The following is a 25,646-nucleotide window of genomic DNA, read 5'->3' on the forward strand; positions in this document are numbered from 1 at the left end:
ATGAATCCACCCCGTTGCTGCTGCAATAATCAATACCGCAAAGCTTATCCCTCTTCCGCCGCCACCATAGTACCCGTCCGTCCGTACACGTCAGTGTTTACGCAGCAACAGTGAGTGAGCGAGCGAGCGGGACACACCAATAAAACCAAGCGAATAAAGAACCTTTCCCAGTCGTCATCGCCACACCAACACCAAACCAACCAAGCGGTGGTGGAGTCTTGTAGCGGCCACACCACCACCACCACAACAACAACAACAACAATGTCCCGCCATGACGGTGCCTCTGACCTCGGTCAGGCGCGTGGAACACAACAAAAAATATTTGATTCACTTTAATGATTTGTTTACTCGCCCGCCCCTACGGTACGGCGCGCGCTCGTTTGCAATGACTTCTGTCATCGGGTTGCGCTTTAGTGCTGTGCCGACCCGACAGCCGATTTCCTCCGTCCGAGAGTGGGTTGGAGGAAACTTTTCACCCAACGGCTGACAGCAAAGGCACCGTGTCATGATAAATCAACGAGTTTTCAACGGCTCCGGCTAATAGAACTCCAGCAAATGCAGTGACGGAGCTGAAGATTGACACTTGCCGCGCTCGCTTTTCAGCCACTATTCAGCGTGCCCATCGAAGGATAATAATCCCTTTTCTTTCACCGTCTGAGCGTGAATCAACACACCTCCCAAACTATGGTGGAGCTAAGGCAAAAGCAAATAAAAAGCCACGGACACAGAAACCAACCAACTTGACTTTGGCAGCTTAAAGTTTTGCCCTTCACGGCGCTATACCTCCGCCGTGTTTGACGTCCGGGGCAGGTCGTAGTGGTGCTGTTTGTCTAGACAATTCCGGCAGTACCGGCCGGTGGTATCGGTGGCAAATAAAGTCAAGCATTGCACCTTCCTGCCAACCATCTGGTGGTCTTATAACTTCCACTCTAATAGACTGATTCGGCGCTAGCTAAAGCAGTGGTGCATTAATTTCTGCACTAAGCCGAAGACAGAACGGCAGCAACACCTTCATTCTACAATTCATTTTCCTAATGGCCACACACACACACTCACCCTGTGATGCGTTGCCCCGCGGTTTGGCGCCCAGTATCGCTAGGTTCACGTTCGCTTTCCTGCCGTCGATGATCGGGTTCGGCTCCTTGCAGGCACGCTCAGCACTCAGTCTGTCGCCCATAATCACCTGTGCAAAGTGGTAGCAAAGAGGGAAGCAAGGATGATGTGTTAGTCAAATGAAAAGAAAAAAAAAAACAACCCTAAACTCCCAAAAACCCCACTGCACACTTACGAATCCGTAGCCGCGGCTTTTGCTGGTGGTGCGGTCGGTTATCACAACGGCCTCCTCGATATCGCCGTACACGCTAAAGTGCTCCCGCAGGCTCTTGTCGGTCGTGTGGTACGGCAGCCCGCCCACGAACAGCTTCGTCCAGGTCGTGTCCTTCTGGCTGCTCTGGGAGGAGGACGTGGTCGTCGTCGTGCCGGTGCCGCCCGACTGCACCAGCGCCAGTGCGGCATCGGCCGCATCCGGGGAAACCTGCATCAGCATTTTGTAATCCAGCTTTGCGACCGTTGCCAGCAAACCTGCTGCCACTGTTGCACTTGATAATATGTTGGGGGGAGGGCGGGATGTCCTTCGTAACGCCACACTCTCACACGCACACACGGAGAGAGACTGTGTGTTCACCCACACGTTGGATATGTAGCGAAAGATGCTTGTTTTGGTCCTTCGAGCCGGATGCGCTTATCTGCAAATGAGAACGGACAGATCGAGAAAAAGGGAGAGAGCAAGAGCAAACAAAAATAGCAATTAGTAAACAGAGCAATTAGGCAAAGGGTTTGTTCTAGCAAAGGTTTTATGAAAGGGTAAATGTCTCAATTTTATGACTAAAGTTCAAAAAAAGTACAAAACTATTTGTTTTATTTTTCCATCCCTACTGTGTAACTCTTACAGCGACCTTCCCCTAAACAAAACCTAAAACTGTAAATAAGAAAGGGGCTTCGTTTTAAGTCATATCGCACAAAAGGGTTGAGCTGCTGAACGTTTCAGTCTTCTTTATTTTGGATGGATAGAGACGATATTGTAAAAAGCAAAACAAACAAACAAACAAAGAACACATTTTACGCATAAACCTCTTACAGCTTACGAACGACCGTCAATTTGAGGTCAAGCCGTACAAACACACACACACACATAGCAATTCTGTCGAAAGACAGGAACTGATATCCATCGTGAAGGCACCCACAGCTACCTCAGGAAGGTGGTAATTTGATACCGTTTTTCTCTACGTACTGCGTGCTTACGTACACTCCCGTTTAAAGGGACGAAACATTCGTCTTGCAACACAATCAGGTATATGTCAACGCTTACAGAGCCCTGCTTTAATACCTAGAGAACGTGTTCAAATTATTTCCCTTTTTTGTTCAGTTGTTCAGCTCCTACTCCAAAAACTCCGTTGGCGTAGTTTTTGTTTTTATTTTAATTTTTCCACCAGCAAATGGTCCCACCACCGCACGGTCACGTGGGTCGATACAAATAACTCAGAGTCTCTGACGGCGGTCCCCTCCTTATGGCTTTTTTGTACTGCCGGGACGAAAACGGAAGGTGATTTCAGTTTATGAATTCGATACTTCCGCCCGGAGCAATTGTACCGCTCCATTGCTGCTGGCATAGTGTATGTGTGTGTGTGTGTGTCTGGGGCATTACCGCACGATTAGACAGTTCAAAGAAGAAGGGAAATAGAAAAGTTGGACGTAAGCAAGAAGGTTTCATTTTCAAGATAGCATACAAGTCACATGGTTTCATTTGGTTCCGTTTTTCCCCAAGTAGACCACACGAACGAACGAGCAGAAATATCAAAGCGTCTAGCTTTGAACGAGATCCCAGGCTAGTGTAGGCAGTATGTGTGCTAGAACAAAACCAATATCACAAAGCACTCTTACAACGGTAGCTCCAAAATCAATGCGCAATCACTGAAATGCATACACACACACGTACAAAGGAGATTCATTCTCTTCACCCGGAACGATTACCTTCCGCCCCAGACAAAACGATCGCAAACATTCGATACTTCAAATTAACTCTTCACGCATGAGAGACCCTAACTCGCCGACCAGCCGGCCTGTCCCCAGTTTGCTTGCTTTCCAAACGCTGGTTCCACCGTCCATGTTGCACTACCGGGCCAAAGAGTCGAGTGATCGAGAACGCGTGTGTGTGTGCCGTTCTGTACAAAAAGCTGCCAATGCCGAAAACTATCGAAAGTTTGGTCAACCGTGCACTCCGGTGGCACCCCCGGAACACACACACAATGGGGTCCTGAGAGTGCAGGAATTGAAAAACTGCGCCTGAGAGAGCGAGCGGTTTCAAGGCTTTTAAAACGTGCTCCTTCTGCCTGTCAAACGTTTTACATTCGAAGTGAACCACCACCACACTACCAGTTTCTGATGGAGTTCATAAATGTTATTGTCATTCCGAGGGGTTTTTTTGCTTTGGTTACGAACTAAAAACGAGTCCGATAAAAATAAAGGTGCAAATGCATTCGGTGAACGTTCGGCGTGTACATTGCTTTCAATCACTTTCCACCCCACCAGTTTTGAATCAGTAACCCGTTTCACCATTGACCGTCTGGTGTCAGACTACTTCCCGGACTTTTGGAACCCGGTTTGCGTTCTGTGCGTTAATGATGCAGGAGAAGGAGGAGCCCAAGCGGTGAAGCCTTCATAAATTATATTGGAAACCCTCGCTTTTGTTTGGGACATTATTCCAGAACAAATACACAGTTAGTTGGGGGGAAGCATTTGTCCCGGAAGCCGGATGGTACAACCGTTCAGCTACGGTTGATTGCACCTCGTGGGCTTCTCGCCGGCGATCTTTCGCGGTGGAATAACTATTTAAAAAAAAAAAACAAGGCAACTGACGCACACACACACAAGCTCTTCCGCTTCTGTCTGTCAGTGTCGACATTGTCATCGTTCGGGTATCATCCATTACACCTCTCCCCCTTCACATATCCTCCACAACGCCCCAACACCGCACAACTGTTCTCTGCTGATGACAGTTGCCTTTTGATGGCCAAAAGGGGTGTGTGTGCGACGATATGGCCGGTATTCATTTAAATGTTACTCCCTCAGTGCATCCACACTGAGAATAGGGAAAAAAAAACTCGTGAAACGCTCGCTCTAGGAAAGCCCACGGGAAACACTGGCGGGAAGCCTTAACCGATTGGTTCCGTTTCAATAGCGAAACCCACTGTCGCTCTCCAATCATCCCCGGGGGCTTGCGCCTGAAAGATAGGCTAACTTCTCGACACGCCGGTGGTTTACAATTTCCAAACACGTTCATCACATTGATTGCAGTTTTTTTCCTGTTGTTTTTTTTTTGGGCAGTCCTATGCCTCGGATCGGAAGGAATGAAAGGACATTAGAGAGTGCCCGAGCCGAACTGAGCGTACTTGCACCCTTGCTGAACAACGTTTCCTACAGCCAAAGTATGTACACACCCCTCTTAGCAGAACCAGGGAGCACTCATCAGATTTTTTGTAGTTATACCATTTCAATTCTTTTTTACTGACACTTCGTTTCATTTTTTTTTCTTATCACTGACAACTGAGCGACATTTGGGCGACGCGGTGCGATGCTTGCATACTAAAACGTGAACGCGGCAAACCCGGCAAAGGACGAAGGCGAGACGATTGCTTTCCCTAGTGCGATTTACCAAACGGTCCGAAAGGAAGGAGTTGTTGCGATGTTGATCACGAAACAGGACCACGGCTGCCTGAACGCGAAAAAAATGGGAACCTCAACGCGCCTTAATTGTTGTATTTTGTCAACATTTAAGCCGACCGACTGTAGTCACGATGTGACCGCGCGCGTACACCATTTCATAACCTTCAAACTTTTGGTTCCAGCAAAAAGGTCTTTCGCTATGTTTTTGTTACTCTCTCATCCCTCTTGCGCACGCTGTGCCGGCTTCTGCGGAGGCATTTATGATGAAATTATTTTTAATGCCACTCTCGTTAGCTTCCCGTTCTTCCAGTAATCTAGCGACGATGCCTCAGCAGATCTGCTTCCCTCCACAACTAATTCAGTGAGAGCATCGATTCTTATGCCTTCTTTTTTTTTGAGGACCTCGCCCTCATTTGCAACATAACCGTCTGATGTTGCCGGAAATGAAGGATGGCGTGTGCAGCCTTGGACCAGGAAGCGAACCGCACAGCGAACCCTCCACCAAATCGGTAAGCGAATTAATGTAGCGAAAAGGCAAAGATAACAACCTCACCGCCACCTCCATATCGCTTATTCTCGACGTGCTAGGGAGGTGGATGTCGCAAAAGTGTCAAAATTAGAGAACTCGTTTGCGGGTTCTTCAACGCGAGGGACATGAAAAATGATGTTTTACTTTAACACAAAAGTAAAGGAAACCCTTTAAAACTACCAAAAACCAACGGATGCTCTGTTTCAGGAACTTGGTTGTCTTTAAATTCGATGGCCATTCTCTTGCTAATGAATGACTTCTTCACGCCAACGCCAACTCCTGTACCAATCCTGTCACATTCAATTACACCATCAGTACCACGATCAATTTAAGCCATGCAATGCCTACCGTCGTCTGCAAACAATACCAGAATTCCAATGTCCCGGAAAGCCAATCTTCAGGGAGACATCTCAACACCCTTTCAGTAGTGCGTGTTTTGGGGACGAATAATACGCAACACTGATTTATGGATTTTAATTCGCCTTTCAACCCAACAACTGCTCTGCGTATGCCGCCTTTGCGAAGGCGTTGCCCAATGCAATCGATTGGTCGTTACGCCTCCTTTCGAACTCTGGCGACCGTAAATCTTCGTGTTCGAAAAGTCACCAAACAAAAGATGCCCAAGAATGACATCTTCGTAAGCAGGGTGGGGGTTCTTGCATGCATGCATGCAGGGGGTTCGCCCGTTTTCGATCAACTACTAAACGAACCAGCAGCAGAACCCCAGCAGAGAGTGTGTAATACCACATGTGGGCTCTCTGTTGGGAGATTAGTTTCGAGAGGCAACGAATTCCAATGCCCTAATCCTGGGTGACAACAATTTCGACATCCACTAGACAACTGCATGTGGCCCCGAGTGCAATAATCATAAACTACTTCTTCTCTACCGTCTCCTCTCTTGTCCGTGGCGAGTGCCGAACGAGGGATTTACCATTTCAAGTACGGAATTCGTTTCCAAGGTATGCAGTATGCAAACCGAAGACATCTGCTTGGAAATTCAAGGAATAACACACGCTCAAGACGTTGCTAGGATTTGGGATACACTCTCAGAAAGATTCTATAGTCCAAACAGAACTATAGATGACAATGTTCTCATCGGTGATGCTATTGCATCGGTTGCAATTGTGGCGTTGTTTCGATGTCGGTCCCATTTACCTGAGGGACTCGTGGGCAAAGCAGAGGATCTACATTCTGATTTGATGTTGTCGCAAGATTAGCGTGCTTGTAATAAAATAATATACACATTACGTCGCACACAGGACCAAAAAAGCAACTTCAGAACAGAACCTTTTAGTTCCATCCTTCTTCACCCCCCGGAAGGGTTTTCTCAAGGGAGTCCCGGGAACGCGCCAGCAAACATTCGTCGTCTCGTTACGCGTCCCTGCAACTACGTACGCGTATAATTAATTTCTCCCCTCTTCGGACACGGCAGACCATGTTTGCGTCAATGACAGACCCGGCCAGGCAAAGGTGGCCCCGCTGCTGTTCATTTCCCAGTGGCCGCTTGTCCCATGTTGAAGTGATGGTGAGGAGGTTTTTTTTTGTTTAATTTTAAAAGGCTCAGCATATCCTACCAATAAGCATCAATGGGGGAAAAAGGGGTCAGGGTTGAACGAGAGAGAGAGAAAGCGAGAAGCTATCGGGAAGCAACCTATTGCTGGTCGCCATTCGAAAGGTCATCGGATGTAATTTATCAACTTCACCAACAGATAGATACGCTGCTACAACCCGTCCCATATTGCCATCGACCTCACTGGTTTGGCTTCCCACACTGCCTCGCTTCTCCATACCGTAATTAGATGCAGCAGTCTGTGTGTGTGGCCGTGACCGAAAGCACCCACCTATTGGCCCTTCTTTCCCCACTGTTCAAATCCGGCAGGATAATTCACGACGGCTATTTAGACATCACACGCTGCCTGGTAGCTGGTTTAGAACATCTCCTTCCAAACGGCAACCACCACCAAGCGATGATCGGGGAGCCTCTCCGGGTAGCCGCCAGGGGGACCTTGTGAGGCAGCTACTTTTGCTACTGAAAATCCACTCCCACTACCATTACCACATTTCGACATTTCCGCCTGCAAACAGTTTATCAACAGTCAAGTGTTAGTCCGGCTGAAACCTTCCGACGGGCACACCAACTGCACACAATGCCAGTGGTGTGAGAGCGCGTCAAAACCTCCACCGGTGGAAGCCATACAGTCTCGGATCAGCAGCAACGCGTGTACACTGATAGCTCCACGTCGGTCGTCAAATCCACCTCGGGAGAGAAAGGTCGTTGCATATACATCTGAATGAATGCACCGAGGTGGTAACAGGCAAAAGAAAGCGAATTGTTTTTTTTTTGGTTGCAACCAAGAAAGCCCAGCAAGATCCCAGAAGTTGTTGTGCTGTTAACCCTTTCTTCTGGTGGGTATGGAACATTATTTTACAGTATCAAATTTTCCTCGGAAGAACATTTTTCTATTACATTCCTGTTTCTTTCTGCCCCAAAACGCTAGCTAAAAGTGCCGAAGCACTGCAACAGCACTGTGGGTACAATTTCGTGACGTGAAGGTGAAGGTGCAAAACGTCCCATCCTAAAGTACACCCAAAACAGAACAGCAAAGCGGACATTCCACCCTCCCAAAAAGGAGAGAAGGCAGCAGTAAAGCCCACGAGGGAAACGACGACGCTGTTACCGAGCCGAGTTTGCCGAAGGAGCATTACGTCGCGCGTTGTTAATGTGGCTGAAACAGAGCCTCCCGGTGCCAGCTTTCAAGCCCTCCCTTCCTCAATTCCCCTCGGAGGAAAGGAACAGAAATTATGTCCCAATGCTTTCTCGCTTTCTCGGTCCCGTTCGTTCCATCTGTTGGTGTGGTTGGTTGCAACCGTGGTTTCTGGTTCTAGCTGGTCACTATCTCCGCCCGCGTAACGCTTTCGAGGTACAGTGCAGTTTTATGCAACCCGTTATTTTCAGCCACACAACACATGCGGAAGAGGGAGGTTGAAAGCATAGAGAGCAAGCACAGCCATTTCCACCTTACGCTTCTCCAACGCCAACCCTTTGAAAAGGACGACGACGTGACGTTCCAAAGGGTAGTAGTAGCCCAGCAATTGTCATCGCGCGTTTCGCTGTACCACCAACACACACACACACAAACACAATCCAGCACAAAATCGCACACGGAACTTTACGACCAAGCGACTGCCCGCCTCGTGTGCTTGATGCTGGTATTCGGTGGTATGAAACCCTTTCGTATGCCGCTCGGTGTATGTGTCGAATGAGGGTTGGGAACACGAACAACACGGCGACCAGACACGCTCGTTCACTGCCTTTGATGCCAACAAGTCCACCACCAGCAGGACCTCGCAAAACAACGCGGCAGGCACGGCCAGCCAGCGGCCTTAACAACGAAGGGTGAATTTTAATTTCTGTAAGGACAGTTAGAAAACAATGTGGAGTGAAATACGCCTGCGAAAGGGGTTGCTTTTCCAGAAGCGCAAAAAAACTGTATATAAACGATCAAAATCACTCACAGCATAGGTCTGCACGGTACGACCTCCCCTTGCCCTCTCTCTCTCCCTCTCGGTCGTAGACGTAGACATTGCATGAAACGGATATTTGCCGGGTTTAAGCACGGCTCGAGCGCCATCACCTCTCCCGCGCAACAAGGTTTCGATATACTCATTCGAGTTTAATTTTCACATCCGTTTCTTTTCGCTTCCTCGCCCCCCAACAGCACACGAACAAATTGAATGCACGTAGTTATTTTTATATTTTTAAAATTCTTTCCCCTGTACCCCGAGGATCGTAATTTTCGTTCACCTTTCTTCTTTGTTCACGCTGTTCATGCAAAAGACTGAGAGAAGGAGGAGGACACACACCTCCATTCAAACTCACAAAGAGCGAAATTAAAAAAGCACCACACGAAAGCTAACATTCCCAAATGCCAACGCCCCTTCCCGGGGTAAGTAATTGCAACAGCATACATTCGCATTCGCGCTCCTGTGTGTTTATGTGCGTGAACGTGCGCCCATGGAACCATTTCCCCGGCAATTGAGAACTAATTCATAACAACATTGTCATCATCCTTTGGGGCAGCAGGACGACAACGACAAGGAATGTGCTCTCCCCGGGTAGGAGTGTTTTCGCACCTTTTCGGTGCTATTTTCTCAGCTAATGGAATGTGTAATCTTTACATTCCACTGCCACTGCACGATTAGGTCTCTCTCTCTGTCGGTGCAAGGACATCTTTCTTTTTCGGGGGAGGCCAACCACAAATCATTCCGTTCTGTTAAGGGACTGCTTCTCACTTTCCATTGGCAAAATTGGACCTGGTGTGTGTGTGTGCGCGCCATTCGCAGCCAGAACACCAGCAGCCTTCCATCGCACAACACTATGCTCGTCTGGCGTCGTTCATAAATCAAATCAATTTCAGCACAGTTCTCCCTCCCTTGCTGCCTGCCCTACCAGCTTTCCCAGCTTTTTGACAAACGACAAACACACACACTCGCAACACATTAAAAGCATGGATGAAAGGTGGTGCCAGTACAGTGCCAGCTCCACCGTACCAAGCTTCTCGCCCTGCTAAAGGACACGCAACCGCGATACTAATGGGACGACTAATAGGCAAACGGTTAGGGGATGGGTGGTGATGGAGCATGGGGTAAAAAAGTGACCAGCTCGACATCAAACGATGCAACGATTTATCATCATGCGATGCTCCCACGTTCCCCACCTGCTAGGTGGTCCCGGGTGGTCATCGGGTAGTCCTCGCGTAGAATCTGCTCCGTAAATCTGACACAGACAGTCGTCCAACGGCATACAAACACACGTGTGACAACGAACGAACTGTTGGAAATACACATACACAGAGCCTGGTTGTCAGGGCAATCATTGCACTTGGGTTGGGTTACAGCAGTTTTATAGGCACTGTTGTAACTGTGTTGAAAAACATTCTGGACCCGACCCCAATTCCTGAACCAGAGTCTCCTCCAGGTCCGCTCTTCGGAGTCAAATACAGCCGAGGTCAAGTCGGGCGTAATTTATGAACCCCAATCGAGCACAATCGACGTTTAACTACTGCTTCGATGTATGCACAGTGGGCAGCAACGCAACTAAACAACAAACTAATCTAATGAATTTATCCACTTGGGTAGGTCTTTAGGAGCAGGAACTTTCTCCAGTTTTACTACCACATTGCAATTGAAGTGTACTCGACGACGACGACAACTTTGTACGTTTAGCTGCAAATGACATCGGTCCCAAGAAAGGGACGAGAGAGCTACTATAAAGTCGAGCAGCCAGGACCGGCGAAAACCATCCGAAGGAATTAATTTATTTTTTCGCATCGTCAAGAATTTAACCCCAGACGCCCTCTCTGGGATTGTCCCTCGAAACATGAAACATGCTTTGTAAGCGTTTTTCACTTCTTCTCTTTTTTATCGGAGAACATTGTGCCTGATGATATCAAGAACAAAGTGTCACACGATTGGCAACCACACAAATATTCCATGGTCGGCTTCATCGGGACGGAGAATCCCAAAGATTAGCGTCCCCACACGCCTTATTGTGGTAAGTGATTTCTCTTCCAAATCACTTCGTCATGGTTGTGTCTGCACCAAACATCTGGAGAGCAATCGACGTCAAATCGAGACACAATCCGGTGGGGGAGGGTCGATAGGTGATGGCCGTGCTACTGGCATTAAGTTAGCAATCATTAATCACTGCACCGAAACACACGGGACCAGGATACACCATCGATGAGGTGAGTTGACGCTGCTGAGATAGCCTTTTCTACATCTGCCATCGGAAAGGACGCGCTCTATTGTCCCGTGAAGCTGCTTAACAACATAGTTCTCGGCATCATTAGGGCCGATTAGCTGGGTTCATGTTTTTTGGAGTGGTAAAGATATTGGCATTTCCTGCAAAGTTGCATAGTTATTCATGTATTCAAGGTTCTTTTTGTTTCCTACAATAAGATGTTAAATGAGATTCAAGCACAAGATATTTAAGCCTATTTGGAATGTGTCTATTCCTTTTGTGAATCAACTTTAAGCATTTCAGACTTTTAGAACGCATAAACTGTTTAAATGAAGAAATACACCTTCGAATAAACGAAGAATTGCGTATTCCAACATGACAGAGTCGTCAGACTCTTGTAAGCTTCAACTCTTATTGGTGTAACATCACAAACAAATTAAACTAATAAGAATTTAAGCCAATAAACAAGTACTGTTACAATTTGTAGCAATAAAGGGATATAAAAAGGTTATAAATAATTCCCAAGTTAATGCGCAACATTATTTCTACGCATTTTATCTCCAAAAGTATACAACACAAAAAAAAACGAAACAAGTGCGTCATTGTATGGAAGTACGCCATTGCCATTCCCGAACCGATGCAATCATCAACCACAAAGGGAAAAGAATACAGTTTATTCCGCCCAAGCATCACCCTTCGTGACGCAGTAACTATCTTCTTCGACAACGACACTAAGATAAAGGACTGGCCCAGAACGCGTGCCACACAACGTCATCATCATCATCATCCAACAGTGAGCGTTCGGACTAGCGACGTCATTTTTCTACCGAGATAAACTCTCCCTGCCTCCTTCGAAAGGATGACTTCACAAAATCTGACTCCCTTTCGCCAAATTGCGCCCTATTCCGTTTGACTGCGACACACGTACCAATGTGGGGGGTTGAATATGGATTTGGGATAATTTATGCAGATAAACGAAGATCCTGCAACGAATTCTGATTGAGTTCCTACTGGAAATAAAAACGCAATGAACCTCTACGTACGTATTCTTTACACCTTCTATCGGTGGTGGATGGTGAATATAAGGCTTGTCCCTTACATGTGTCAATAACAGAATGCAAAAAGGAACAAACACAAAAAATTCAACAACCCCCTCTTCACAAACACACACACACCAAACCGCAAGGAAGCAATGGTGCTGATGATGATAGCATGCAAACGATTTACTTCACATTTTCCTAGAAAATATAATCATACGGTATCATTTTCGTAAAATGTGCATGCATGCATTATGCTTCAACCCTCACACTGTCCAATCGCGCTGCTCCACGTCAACGTCAGCCGGGCGAATGGGCTGCCCTTGCAACTTTTATGAGCCATTCAACTGCATGTTGCACTGCGACCACTTACCACCGCCGTGCTGGGTGCAGCTGCTGTTGCTCGCTCTCACTCTCCCCTGATGCATACCGCACCACCTTTCAATGTGTACGTGTGTGTGTGTGTGTGTGTGTGCATACACAACGCTACACGATCGGAACAATATTTTATGACACAAACACGGTTCCGATTTCCGTTCACAATTTACGACCCAGTCCCAGCGCGCTGCATGTGTGTGCAGTTTCGCCGCCAAAATCCTTTCATTCGTGTCCGCCGCACTCCCCTATCTCTCTCTTCTCGTATAGGTTCGTTTTTTTTACTCTCCAACAACTCAGGCTTCCAAACGTCAGCAAAACAAAGACAAAAAAGCGCAAAGCGCACCCCAATATCAACAATCAACAAACGGCGTAAGTGGCGAAGGAGATGGAACAACAGCGTAGAAGGAGAGCACGAAGCACGAAGCACAAAAATCAAACATCAACCGGTAATAAACAACTCGACGCATTAGGATAATTGTGTGTATGTGTGTGTGTGTGTCTCGATGCTTCGGTGTAGTTGTGAGAGCTTTCGTGTACACACCACGTCACCTTTTTTCCCTGAGTTTCATTCGTGTTTTTTTTTTGTCGTTCACTCCATGTGCCCCTGATTCGACCATTTCCCCCCGGGGCTTGTGGTGGGAGACTTAGCTTTGGCCTGGTAGTTTCACCTCGCCATTTCCGTCTTTTTACTTCCCCCTTTCGCCCCACATTCGTCCTTTGTGTCAATGTACTAGCCTACACAGGCCCAAGCCACATACCGAGTCTGGCCAAGGTTACAAACACACACATTCTAAATGCGCGCGCGTTGCATATCAAGACGGGGACGGCGGCACTTCCAGGTGTGTATGTGTGTGTGTGTGTGGGTCAATGTGTATGTGTGCACGTAGGGCAACGATTTCAAGAATTACATGCATGTTAGGATCGTACAGGCGGGCCTCGCGTGGGGAGGTTAATTCCTTCCTTTCATCCAAAAGGAGAACAATTTACGCTCACTGTTTCCTTTCCATTTTTGAAGTTGAAACGCGTTAAAAGGGAGCAACTAGGTCCAGAGGACCTCCGAAACAGCAACAGCAGCAATAATGGCAGCCCGAACAGGAAAAGAGAAAACAAGTAAGGAAGGACAGTCTTTAAAAGGATTCCTTCGAGGTTTAAATGTCTTCCGAAAACCCCGAAAAAGGGTGCCGAACAAGAATTGGATGCCCCGAAAGCCCAGACACCAGATGTTTCTAGCCCGGGCCCGGCCAGCATTTAGCAGGGTTCTTCCACCACATCACCCTTACCCATCCTTTTCTTTGTGGCTCGTGCGTTACGTCTTGTCTTCTGAAGTACAGTGGGGGTTTGACAGTACAGTACACCTTTTTTTTGGTGCGATAGAGAGAAGAACCCAAAAAAACCCAATGCCTCATCGCAGGGAATTGCCCACGAGTCAGTTCAGGCTCAGTCAGTCGGCGATTTAAAGGGACCCTCTCTTTACCGTGTCGAGCGTCGTTTGCAGTGCGAATTGGGTCATTTACCCTTGGACTCAGAAGAAGAAGAAGAAGAAGAAAACTAATCCTCAACCTGAACCCGAGGGAGAAACAGCTGTCAGGATATTATAGCCACGCAGAAACCTCACGTCACCTTTTTGATGGAGGGTATGAAAAAAAGGAACATTGGAAAACGGAACATCAGAGCGAGAGAGAGAGATATAGAGTGAGACCCACACAGAGCGTTCTAACTATGTGGCGGGAACGTGTGTACCAATATGAACAGAGCCACACACCACACGTTCTGTCGATTAATCAGCATCGGATCAGCTTACTCCATCGCCCTTTCCCTCGAATTTCCCTTCCATTTTATTATTTGTAGAACAAAGCCGATGGGTCGAAGCTAACCTCTATCCGGGTGGTTGTTCTCAACACAACGTTATCCACCTTTCCGGCCCACAGGACGTTCTGTTCTTGCCGCTGTTTTGCCAGCCAGCCCGGGTTCGGAGGGGCCCCGTTTTTTATGATTCTTTCCGTGCCCGTAGGCCTCACACACTCACTTTATCAGGACCTTTATGCACTCCATTAATTCGATTTGCGTCGTGCGGATGAACCTCTCTCTCTCCCCACGGTCTGTGTATTGTGTTGTGAATTTGTCCTTACAAAATTCAGGTTCGATCGAAGGGACATGCCATCGATTCTCACCTTACTCATACACACACGTTGATGACGGGAAAAATCTGACAAATAATATACCCAACATATTCCCGTGGCACCTGGGAACACCTTTGCGGGGAACGACGGGCAAAAAAAACCCTCCGTCCCGGATCGGGAAGCGGGAAGTCGTGCGTTATCAAATATTAACCTCACTCTCTCCCCACGCAAGGGGGCAAACAGTAGCAAACCCCAACAAAGGGAGTCGTCCACAATACCGAACATCATTATAACACACACGGGGAGAAGGTTGTGGCGTTATTCTCGCCAGTCCGTATTTAATGCACCTTTTACCGGAACAGGAACACAGGAGGGGGTTTTGCTCACTCGGCGCCCAACCACTATTCCCTCACTATTCTGGCACACACTGTTATCAACCTTCACACACGATTGCATGTTGTTCTTTATGCCTTTTTTCCCCCCTCTTTGTGTGAATTTTTCTCTTCCCTCTATCAATGAAGGGGGGGACTCGCCCACAGCGGAAAGGATACTACCGGAACCGGAAGGACAACCTTCGCTCTCCCGCCCTTCCAACGCACTGAGCAAGCACCACGGGCGACGGTGGTTAGCGCGTAATAAAATCGCTGGTTTGTTTCTCACACCATCACAACACACGACCCCCACAACACGACGTCTAAGAGGTTTATCAATTTACGATGCAAACCCTTGGAGAAGGAAGAAGCCGGGCGCATGAAATTTAAAACCGTGCTTCCTGGCTGGCTGGCTGGCAGTGTAAACCGCAACAGCCTGACGTATCTTGTCGATCGGAAACTTCGACAAAAAAGGACCGCTTTTTTTCGATGGCTATTCAATCGAGTGTGGCAGCTTCTGCTCCTCCTCCACAAAAACACAAGCTGCCACTGTGAATCTTCCCATTTTTTTGTTGTATGCTGGTACACTAGAGAAAGGAAACGTGCGGTAATTTACTGCACCGTGAGAATGGTTCCTCCGGTACGGGGGTACGAGAGTACGCTAAAACGAGCAGCAACAACACACAAAAAAGGTATCTCTTCAAAATATCATTATACTGGCGCTGTTGGCGACAGTTGCGCCACGAACCTTCCTTTAAACACTGAAGAACCTTCTTTCCATGCTGCTCCTTCACATCCCCGCGCGTTCGATGCACTTTCGCATACAAATGCCTAATTAAGCGCCTGTGCCTGTGTTCCTTTTCTCCACCCTGCCGTCAGATACGTTTTGGCCATGTTTCAAGAGTTTATCTTCCGATTATCAGACGACGGGACGGGTGTTCTTTTTTTTTTGCATGTCCTATTTGGGATAAGCGTAAAACTTTCTATATTTCCGTGAGTCACAGTGAGAAAAAGTGGGGTTTTCTTGAGTTAATTTGATAATAATTCAATTCTCGCGAAACTTTTCCCGGTAAGGTACAACAGTCTGAGTTGGGAACGATATACAAAGGAAACGTTTCCAAACAGATAAAGGTGTCTCTGTCGCGAGCGTCTGATTAATGCTTAGGATGAGCAATAAAGCGTTTACTTCTTTTAATAAATTATAAAAGTAATTTCTAACGAGAGCTTATAAGATTCAAAATTAGGCAAAAACTGTTCCCAATAAGTAATAAATAATCTGTTTATCTGTTTTATCCTTTTGCCTATTAATTTAATATTTTAGTTTCATGAGTATGAAATTATTTTATTTATATTTCCAAAACAATATTCATATTTTTCACTGTTTGAGCAATCAAGGGTTTAACTTACTATTTAAAAAAAGAAGTCACCCTAACTGTTAAAATGTGGAACTTTATGTAAGATAAAAATATTCAATTAATAAATGTGCGTTCAGTACGTTCTCATCAAATCATCACAGCTTTGTTTTGTTTCGTTCCCTGTGTTTGTGTGCATTACCCGTCCAAACACAGCAGCACACCACAGCTCCATCCCAAAACGAAGGCACGCGGCTGGATCTCCCAACCCCCCGCTTCGAGACCTATTTTTACACAAAGAAATCCCACCTTCGGATTTTGGGCCACGCAGAACTTCTTCCTTCCTGCCAGCCAGAGCAGCTCGAGACATGCGAGCAAAACCGCATGTCTGAGAACACGTGTTGCCCAACGCCCGACCCCACCCTCTCATAAAACCCGTCACACACACACACACCCGCGTGTATGCCAGTCTACCAACAACAACAACAACAACAACGAAAAGGCAAACAATTCGAATGACCGAATGATGACTGAGTAAGGAAAAACACACGCAGAGCAAAGAAAAATGGTTATTTTTTGGAAAATCTTTAACGAGAAAATTATTCGCAGCTTTCGCGCCCGACCCAGTCTTTTGCGTGGTGAAAGAGGGAAAGAGGGTGGGAAAAATATTCACAAAACAAAGGCAGGATCATAAAACGCAGAGAAATCCACTTCCCGGCCGGTCGGAAAAGTCCAAAGTCTTTTTGCCAGTCCCAGCAGGTTTTTCCACCCCCATCACTGAACTCTTGCCCGCAGTGCCAGTGAAAAGCCATTGCACTCATGGAATCCCAAAAACACACACACCCCCATCTGCAAGCTGCACATTCAAGCGAGAGCGGATTTCATTCAACTGCCGTCTCGATTTTCTTCAATTTTCCTTTTTTTTGTAATTTCGCCTCACAAATCCAACACACTCGTCTTTTATTATGTTTGGAGATTTCTTCTCTCTGTGTGAGTCTAAAATGGGGGTTTCTGTGTGCCACAGAAGTTCACCGCGAATGAGCCCGACCTGCGAATCGGTCCGGAATGGGTGGTTTGGGTGGATGGGTGTGGGTTTGGCACACCGACACCGGCGAAAAGTCACCCTCGGCGCAATCGGCAAGCAAATAAAACCGAACCAAAAATACATATCCAGCAGACGTAAACATTTCGCTCTCTCTCTCTCTTCGAGTGACCCCTTTTTCCACCTCCATCAGGGTGACCCGCCCGGGGGATGCCAGATTCTGGTTTAAGCTCTTCATGCTGCTTTTGAAGAACGACGTACGACTTTTATGAAACGGAATCAAGAGCGCCCAAGAACCGGGGATCATGAATCATGCGACTTCACTTTCCTTTGATTGTATACATCACCGCCCAGTCCCCCCCCCCCACAATCGGAATGAATTTCTTTTGTAATTTCCACAGCAACCGCACGGGCAGTGACACGGGCACCAGGAGGAAAAACCTTGCGTCGAATTATTCAATTTCCTCTTGACAATATGTTGAATGAGCAGTTCTTCTGTTTTCAAGCACCATCATCATCATCGGGCGGGCAGCACGAAGCCACGACAGCATCCATTCGGTGTGCTTGCACGCTTACAACGGTGTGTCCTCAATGGGGGCGGGAGAAAAAAGCAAGACAAAAAGCACGACCAATCGATATTCTGATCCCGGGCGCGGTGTGGCGCTTTCACTCGAGCGCTCCAACTTCGTGCTGCAACTTGCACCGTTCAGCAAATATATCCTTGAAGTGCCTACTTCTCTTTTCCCCCCTTTCATTCTCGCTGCCTTTCATCGTAGCAGAAAGTGGGAGAATCACACCTCTTCTCTCCCATACCTCCCGCAAACCCCCGTACCAACCAACCATCTTGAACCCGCTGGTGCACTTGCACGACAAACGACAAGTGACCGAATACAAAGGAGCAAGCGACCGGAAGGATACGAGCGCGCGCACGCTCGGAAGAAAAGCCAGCTTCCAACCCCCGGCGTGCTGTTCCGTTACGAACGTGGGACGCTTTTCACGCTCGACACTCTCAGCTGTTCGGTGAACCGCTCGTGGGGGGGGAGGCGCAAAGGCCTAATGCTGACGAGTGCAACTCCTTCCTTTTGTTCCGAAGTGGCGAAGAGGGATGCTGCTGATGATGCTCGTCTTCTTGCTCGAGGGCTCCCCAAAGAGAGCCCACCCGGCCCACGGGATCGTGTAATAAAGCCATCGAATCGATACCGGCGACCATACCTTCCTGGCTATACTTTGTTGCTAATAAATGTGGGTAGCCACACCAAGGGAGTCAGATGGATCGCAAAAAAGTAGTTTCTTCTATAGTCGCCGTTAGTGATACTGTTGACGATATTTGCTTTGATTTTAATGTAGTTAATCGATATTAAACAAAATGACAATTTTATCATTAAGTTTTTAAGTTTATATTAAATATTTCATACTTAAACATCATAATAATAATTATCTTGTTCTTAACAAATGTTTTTAAGAGTTTCTTTAGCTTATTCTACAACGAAATAGACTATGATTGAAGATGATTTTAAGGCTTACTTTTCTGTTTCATCTAGATGAGGTTCTATGTGTATTAGTGTAACCCTCAGGTAAAGACATGTAAGTGAAGCAGAAGTTTGAAAAATAGACAAATTACTCCAGAAATTCAATGATAGACAAAACGAATTGGTAATTCATATTTAACAACATTAATATGATGTTACACAACCAAAACGGATTAAGAAAACGAATGAAACTTCAGCCACAAACTATTAAAAATGAATGACAACACATACAAAATTAATAAAAAGGGAAATAAAAGTAGATTACTTACAAAATATATCATTTTTAGGCATTTTGGTGAAACAATATTTAAAATATATAAAAAAAGCATTGAATAAACGAAGAACTTTGAAGTACGTGTATGTCATATGGTAGCGGGCCATTACTTTCAAAAAAGAACATACAAATTCCAATATTTACTAAATTCATAACCCTATATTGCTACCAAATCCACCTGAGGTGCACCTACAGCAAGGTAAACAACATTTACACACGCCTCGAATAAAAAACCTACCCAATTATCACACCATGATTTCCGAAAGTTCGTACAATCTCACTCCCAATAAACCTCCAAACAGACCGTACACTCAGCAACACACCGAAAACGGTGACCCTTACGAACACGTGTTAACCAAATCAATCCCCAAGCATGCTCTCTCGCACCTCTTACATTGGTTCTCACTACGACGAGAGCCTTACCGTCTCTCGTAAGCTCTTCAAGCATTTCCCACCCTCCCGGGTCTAGTAATTCCCTTTGAAAGGATCCGAATTTCCCCAATCCACCCCGCTAACTTTGATTTTCACAATGGCAGGCTGGCACAAAGCTTTATGGATCGAAAATCAGCTCCAATTTCCTTTTTTTGTGGAGAAATTCAAACCAACCAAGCTCTTAAATTTGAGTGTTTCTCTTGTGCTGTGTGTATGTGTTTCTATTGTTATTTTCTGTTTTTGGGACCGATTGTAGGTGTTGTGGGGCGGAGATTGGCTCCTTTCAAGCTGCCCATGCATTCGTCATAAACACATTCCGATACCAACAAAACGAAAACACGCGTTGACGCGACAACCACCGTGTGGCTCGGACTTCTAACTCGCCCAAATATCCCCACCCTGGTGCTTCTCTCCCTCTGTCTTTTGCTTCTCACTCTCTTCCCCCATTTCGACCGATGCCCCGGATGGTGGTCGCGACAAGGTGAACGAAAGGCCAGTAATTACCATCGGGGGAAGCCAAATGTATGTGCATACAGAGTAGCCCCGGAGCACCGTAAAGCACCAGCGTAAGCGCGCGCGCGAAACAGAGCTGCCACCACACAGTGGGTTCAGCCAACCAACCGGCCCCGAAACCATTTCTTTGCGCGTCCAAAATTCGAAAAAAGGAAAAGCCATTAATACCAGTGGTCGGAGAGTGCCAATGTTACGCGTGCCACCGAGCCCCAACGGTCCGGTTCGAACGGAATGCGCCTCGGCGGTGCGATTTATGATGCAGTGCTTCCAATGGGCGGTAGGGTGAGGTTCGTGTTACTTTGATTTTTATCATTATCAGCGAGCATAAAGTTCCAGGTGTGGATATTAAATACTCTCACTCTGTGCGCTCAGCGAACTCTTTCCACTGGTTGGAAGGGCTAGGAGGGCAAAGCCACCTTAAATCCCGCAATAATTAGCAGTGTAAGCCCGTATAAACCGATAGGCTGAGAGCAAGGGGGAGAAGGGGTTGATGATCGTGTGAGGTTTTATTATTTGGAAGCACAAGTCTTGCACACATTTTCCTGTCGATCAAACGGGATCTTCACGTATGATCGAGGTGCGGCATAAAGCGGTGTGAGAGAGAGAGAGAGAGAGAGCGAGAACGATAATAAAGCAAGCCATAAAATCCTCCGCGTGTGCACACACCGATACGATCGTAAATATACACTCACCAACACACCGGAGCCGATGGCAAATACATACACACGCGGTCTTAAAAAATGTGCGGATGGAATCAGCATGCTTTCAAGCAGGGTTGTCAAACTTGTACAATACTAGCGCATTTGCACAAAAGCAAAAAAAGGAGCTTCACAAATAATCATAATATTCTCTACACATCTGTACTAGTGTGTAGTATCACAATAAAATATAAATTATGTTCTTTAATGCAGCTATTTTGCTTTCTTTTAGAATAGTGCACTTATTGCTATTTGTAACGTAGTGACTATTCTCATTACTTTATAATTTCTCTTCAATCAAAGATTCAATACTAAAACTATGATGAAAAGTCCTTAAACACTGATGATCAGCTAATCTGTTTGCAACCATCGAACATGACTCGAGTATAATCGAGTGCCTCCGAGTATTCCGTTAGGAGCGTGTCCCCGGTAAGGTCAAACCCCTTCAAAATCGACAATTTGGCAAATCTATTTATATTAACACATAAAATGTAAAGTGTGCAACAGCTTCAAAATAGAGTATGGATACTAAGCGTCATTCGAAACCCCAAATGACATAAAATGTCAATTTAGAAAGTCAGTAGAATGTCATTTCTCCGGACTCAGCGAAATAGGGTCTTGCCTTTTTAGTTGATAATTATTTTCAACAATATAACTCATATCATACCACTTTTGTATGCAACTGTCATCGACCTCTGGAAACACATAATTATAATAAAACAAATATGGCACCAAAGACAACAGTTGGACAACCCTGGCCGTTGGTTACCAAACAGAACACATGTGCTACCGTTCGTTTCTCCCCTCCTACTTCGCTGCCTCCACAAACCATACTTCCTTCCGTGTCTAGGGCAAGCAGGCGGGGGAGGGGCAGGCTTAAAAGCGAACATGAAACATTAGCCCAGCCCTCCGTCCGCCCATGCTTCCGTACCTAGCCGGGGAAAATGAACAAGGCAGCAAAAAAAAAGACTCCATAACGTTCCGCTTCGATCGGACGAGCACACACCACCAACGCCCCGAATTGTTCGCAACCAAACTGCTGCTACTACTGCTCCCTTTAATGTACCCCCGTATGCACTCGCCATCCCCCCCAGGTTGCAATAGCACGAAGGTAAAACAATGCACAAATTGCCCTCCGGGCACAATGAGCGAGACCATTCAAATGACGCTGTGTGCGCGAGCAATGATTTATCCCATTTTAATGAAATGTTCGATTTTTTCAAACTCAAGCACAGCACTCTCTGTGCGTCTCGTAAAAGCGAGTGTGTATGCGAATAAATAAAGCACAGTAAATAGCGAATCAACCAAGTCGCGTGTATGGGTTGATTGTTATGCGCCGTGGTGGTAGGTTAAAGGGACGCAAAGGGTTGTCGAGTGCAGACAGCTCGTTGTTGCATATTGGAACAACGCATGAATGGGTGCGATCGCCCAACGATTGTGTGTATCGGTAAAGCACAACGAGCGCCTTGGTATTGGTGTGTACGTTAGGCAGAAGGGGGCAAAAAGCAGCAGCAACAACAACCAGCTTCATAATGAAACCTACTCAACGCTCCGGGAGAGGGCGTTTTAAAAAAATCCGTTCCAATAACAATAGAACTAGTGAGCGTTACGCCCCACAAGCTCGTACGTGAGCTACGCGGACGTCAAACTGTCAAACACGAGTAACCACACTCCACCTTAGCCCTTCCTTGTTGTAGCTGCCTTATCCTTCTGTGTGATCCATTACGAACCGCATTCGCTCAAGCATGCAGCATGTAACCTACAAGCGACAAACCTTTTTTTCTCTATCAATGCTCTTACGTACCCATGCCAAGAGCATAATATTCCATGCCAATTGAAAACACACACACACACTTACACAAATGAAGTTAAACAACAAAAACTCTGAACGTTATGACACACGGCCCACATACAGCAGCAGCAGCGACAGCTTAACTCGGGGCCCTTTTACGAAGTTCCTTGTGTTACCGTCTCCTGCTGACTCTTCTAATATCGCTCTCACTTCTGCTGGCTTCAAAAAAACAGATGTTCGCTGGATGGTGATGTCCCTATTGCCCCCAGAGCTCGGCCCTCCCAAAGGCACACGGTAACGCATACGTTCGCCCAATATTTATGACGACAGACAGACGGGCAGACTGAGCCAGCAAAAAACAAAAAGAGAGAAAGAAGGAAAGGATCATGACCCCCGTGCCATGCCGAAGATAGCAGACGACGAACCCAGCAATGCTTGCCAGCTCTGCAGGGATGACTGCACTCGATCGGTCGATAAACCACATGTCCTTCCGGAGCCTCAAAACACGCACACCGTAGTAACAGCGACAGGAAACTATCCTAACTACCACCGTAACGAAACCGTATCCAAGGAGACAAAAACTAACAGTTTACCTACGGACTGCTGAGGAGCTGCTGTGAGCCCGATCACGGTGATCATAACGCTTGCAACAGATGGTGATATGGTTTTTTTTTTTTTGTGTGTGTGAATGTACCTCTCGCTCTATTTAGTCCTCTATCGCACGTTCCGATCTACCACTTTTTAATGGTAGATCTCTGTGTGTGTCATCGCAGTACGTGATCGCCGACAGTCGACGTGGGGGAACCTCTGCGGCACGCAACAACAACAGCACCAGCAGCAGCAGCACCAGGAAGGTATGCTAGGACCCAGGCGGCGTGTGAACTAACTGCCAGTACAGCAACCCCATAACATTATCATAATAACCGGTGCCCAGGCTGAGTCGCTCCGTCCGAAAGAGGTCGTTGCAGGAGACCTCAGGAAATTCTTAACCGGGCGACCCGGGTGCGCGAGCGTGCATTTGATTAGGCTCGGCCCGCTCGGCATGGAATGATATCGTCCAACGGGGGTCTTTAAACTTCGGGGTGTGAATTTATGCCACATGTGCGTGTCATTTTTTTTCAGCAGAGCATATCGGTATCCAGATGGGAATGGCTAATTGTTGTCGCAGCACATGAAACTATTTGAATGTTTTAAATGAAACGTTTTTGTTCCGCATCAAAACAATGGTTGTCTCAGACAAAAAGCCTTGAAAGAAAAGGCTCTAAAACGTCTTCATGTTACTCCGACATTTAAAAACATCCCATAAAAAAATCCCTCCAAGAACATTATGATGATGCCTCAAAAAACAGTACTCCAATCGATGGAAACTTAATAAACTCTACTCGCAAGAGGTAATCTTGGCAGAAGTAAACAAAAGTATATTACTGCTTCCATCCACTCCGCTTGTGCGTGTGTGTGTCTTGCAAAATTTCTCGTGGGATTTGATTTCATTTGTTCTATATTCCCACTTTCGCTTTCGTGCTCTTGTAAAACGGCCTGCTGCTGCCTCAAATCTGTACGAACCGAAGGCTAGCATGCAGCAGAACGCAGAACAACAGCAACAAAAAACACATCAAGAAAGCTATTTAAAACTGCAATAAAATCGCAACAAAGTGTACGGACACAACAACAAAAAAAACCCAAGACCTTTCGGGAAGAGAGAACGCCGTAACAACGGACCAAGCCGAGGCTGCAGCAGTGACGCTGCACGCACAGAGACCGTGAATCTTCAAACTCCCAGCTGTCTTTCATCTTCACGCGCAGCCTCTTGCGTTCTTTCTCTCTCTCCCTCGCTTTCTCCATCGCACTCGGTCTTGGCCCGTGCATTCTTGCTGTAAGGCGAGAAACAACACAGATTAAACTGCTTAAAGAACGCCGCAACCGCATAAACGTGCTGTCTTCTGTGATCCGCGAACAGTTCGTTCCCTTTTCGTCCACAGAGGTTCTTTGCCCAGGATACGCGAGTACACACGGGCGCACACACAAACACACACACACACAATGAGACAAAATGAAAACTAACGGACGCTCGGTACAAAGTGCTCCAAGCCCCTGAGGCGTCGGTGCAAGTACACACTTTGCAGGATGAATTAATGATTAGCACCAGCGAAGGACCCTTGTCCTGTGTTGCGCGATGCAGAACAAGCAGCCGGATGAGCCGTCAGTTGGGAACGCAAAGAAAAGAAAACAGATGGGATAAGGTAGCCGACCTTACCACCCTCGTTGCCGGCCTAAATGACAATACACAACACCGTTCCGTGTGCCCTTTACATACAGGAGCGAAAACGAAACGGACTATTAAAATTATGCGTAAATTAATGGAAAATATTTACACCACACTCACGGTCACCGTTCATACCCAAAGCATAACGTTTTATTTTATGTTGCGCCATTTGAAATGTGAGCTCATTGGTGTGTCTGTGTGTGTGTGAGAATGCCCGGTGGGAAACGCACCGTGCCACCGTTGCTAAATATCTCCTCACAATATAACTTTACACCAGGACACACCATCGATATAAAATCGGATTGCATACGGGGCGCGCATTGTAAAAAAGAGCGGTAGAACGGAAAATCCCCGGCTACGAACGTAGCTCACAGTCATGCAACAAACCCCCTTTGTGCTAGGGGATGAATGATTCGTTTCCTACCAGATTCCTCCCACCCGGGGAGGGTCAATATCCTGTGCACACGTTCGCTTCTTTCTAGCGCTCCGTTCACTCTTCTGTTCCACCGTCGCATCCGGCTGCCATTACAATTCGTGCCGCTTGTGATTAGTTTTTGGCAGAGGGATCTGTAGGGATGATTCGTAGGGAAAACGGCAGAGCAAACCAAAAAACCGACCAGGCTTCCGAACCAAAACTTCTGGTGAAGATATATGGACCCTCTTGCAAACAACGATTTTGGCAAACCGGGCCCGCTCACGTTCCATATTTCGTACAAACACACCCTTACCTAAATAATCACACAGACACACACACACACAGAGAGAGCATAAGGATCAACATTCTTACACCCTTGAAAAAAAGGACGCGCGCGACTGTACAGAAAACGGTCGAATTCTTTCGCGTTCTCCCC

The 25,646-nt window shown here is 46.7% G+C and overlaps 1 protein-coding gene across 5 annotated transcripts in view; it reads right to left on the reverse strand.

Moving 5' to 3' along the window:
- The window catches only part of LOC120900371 (RNA-binding protein 24-B-like), a 50,614-nt gene that overhangs the window by 15,401 nt on the left and 9,567 nt on the right, over positions 1–25,646 (reverse strand). For all 5 annotated transcript variants that reach the window (XM_040307265.1, XM_040307270.1, XM_040307266.1 and 2 more), the window contains 2 exons: positions 1,289–1,745; positions 1,057–1,183 (listed from right to left, as the gene is read on the reverse strand). In XM_040307265.1, the coding sequence (XP_040163199.1) occupies positions 1,057–1,183; positions 1,289–1,546 (385 nt within the window). In that variant the 5' untranslated portion in view covers positions 1,547–1,745. The remainder of the gene's footprint in view (positions 1–1,056; positions 1,184–1,288; positions 1,746–25,646) is intronic.

This window comes from Anopheles arabiensis, chromosome 3, assembly GCF_016920715.1.
Source record: "Anopheles arabiensis isolate DONGOLA chromosome 3, AaraD3, whole genome shotgun sequence".
NCBI classification, from domain to species: domain Eukaryota; kingdom Metazoa; phylum Arthropoda; class Insecta; order Diptera; family Culicidae; genus Anopheles; species Anopheles arabiensis.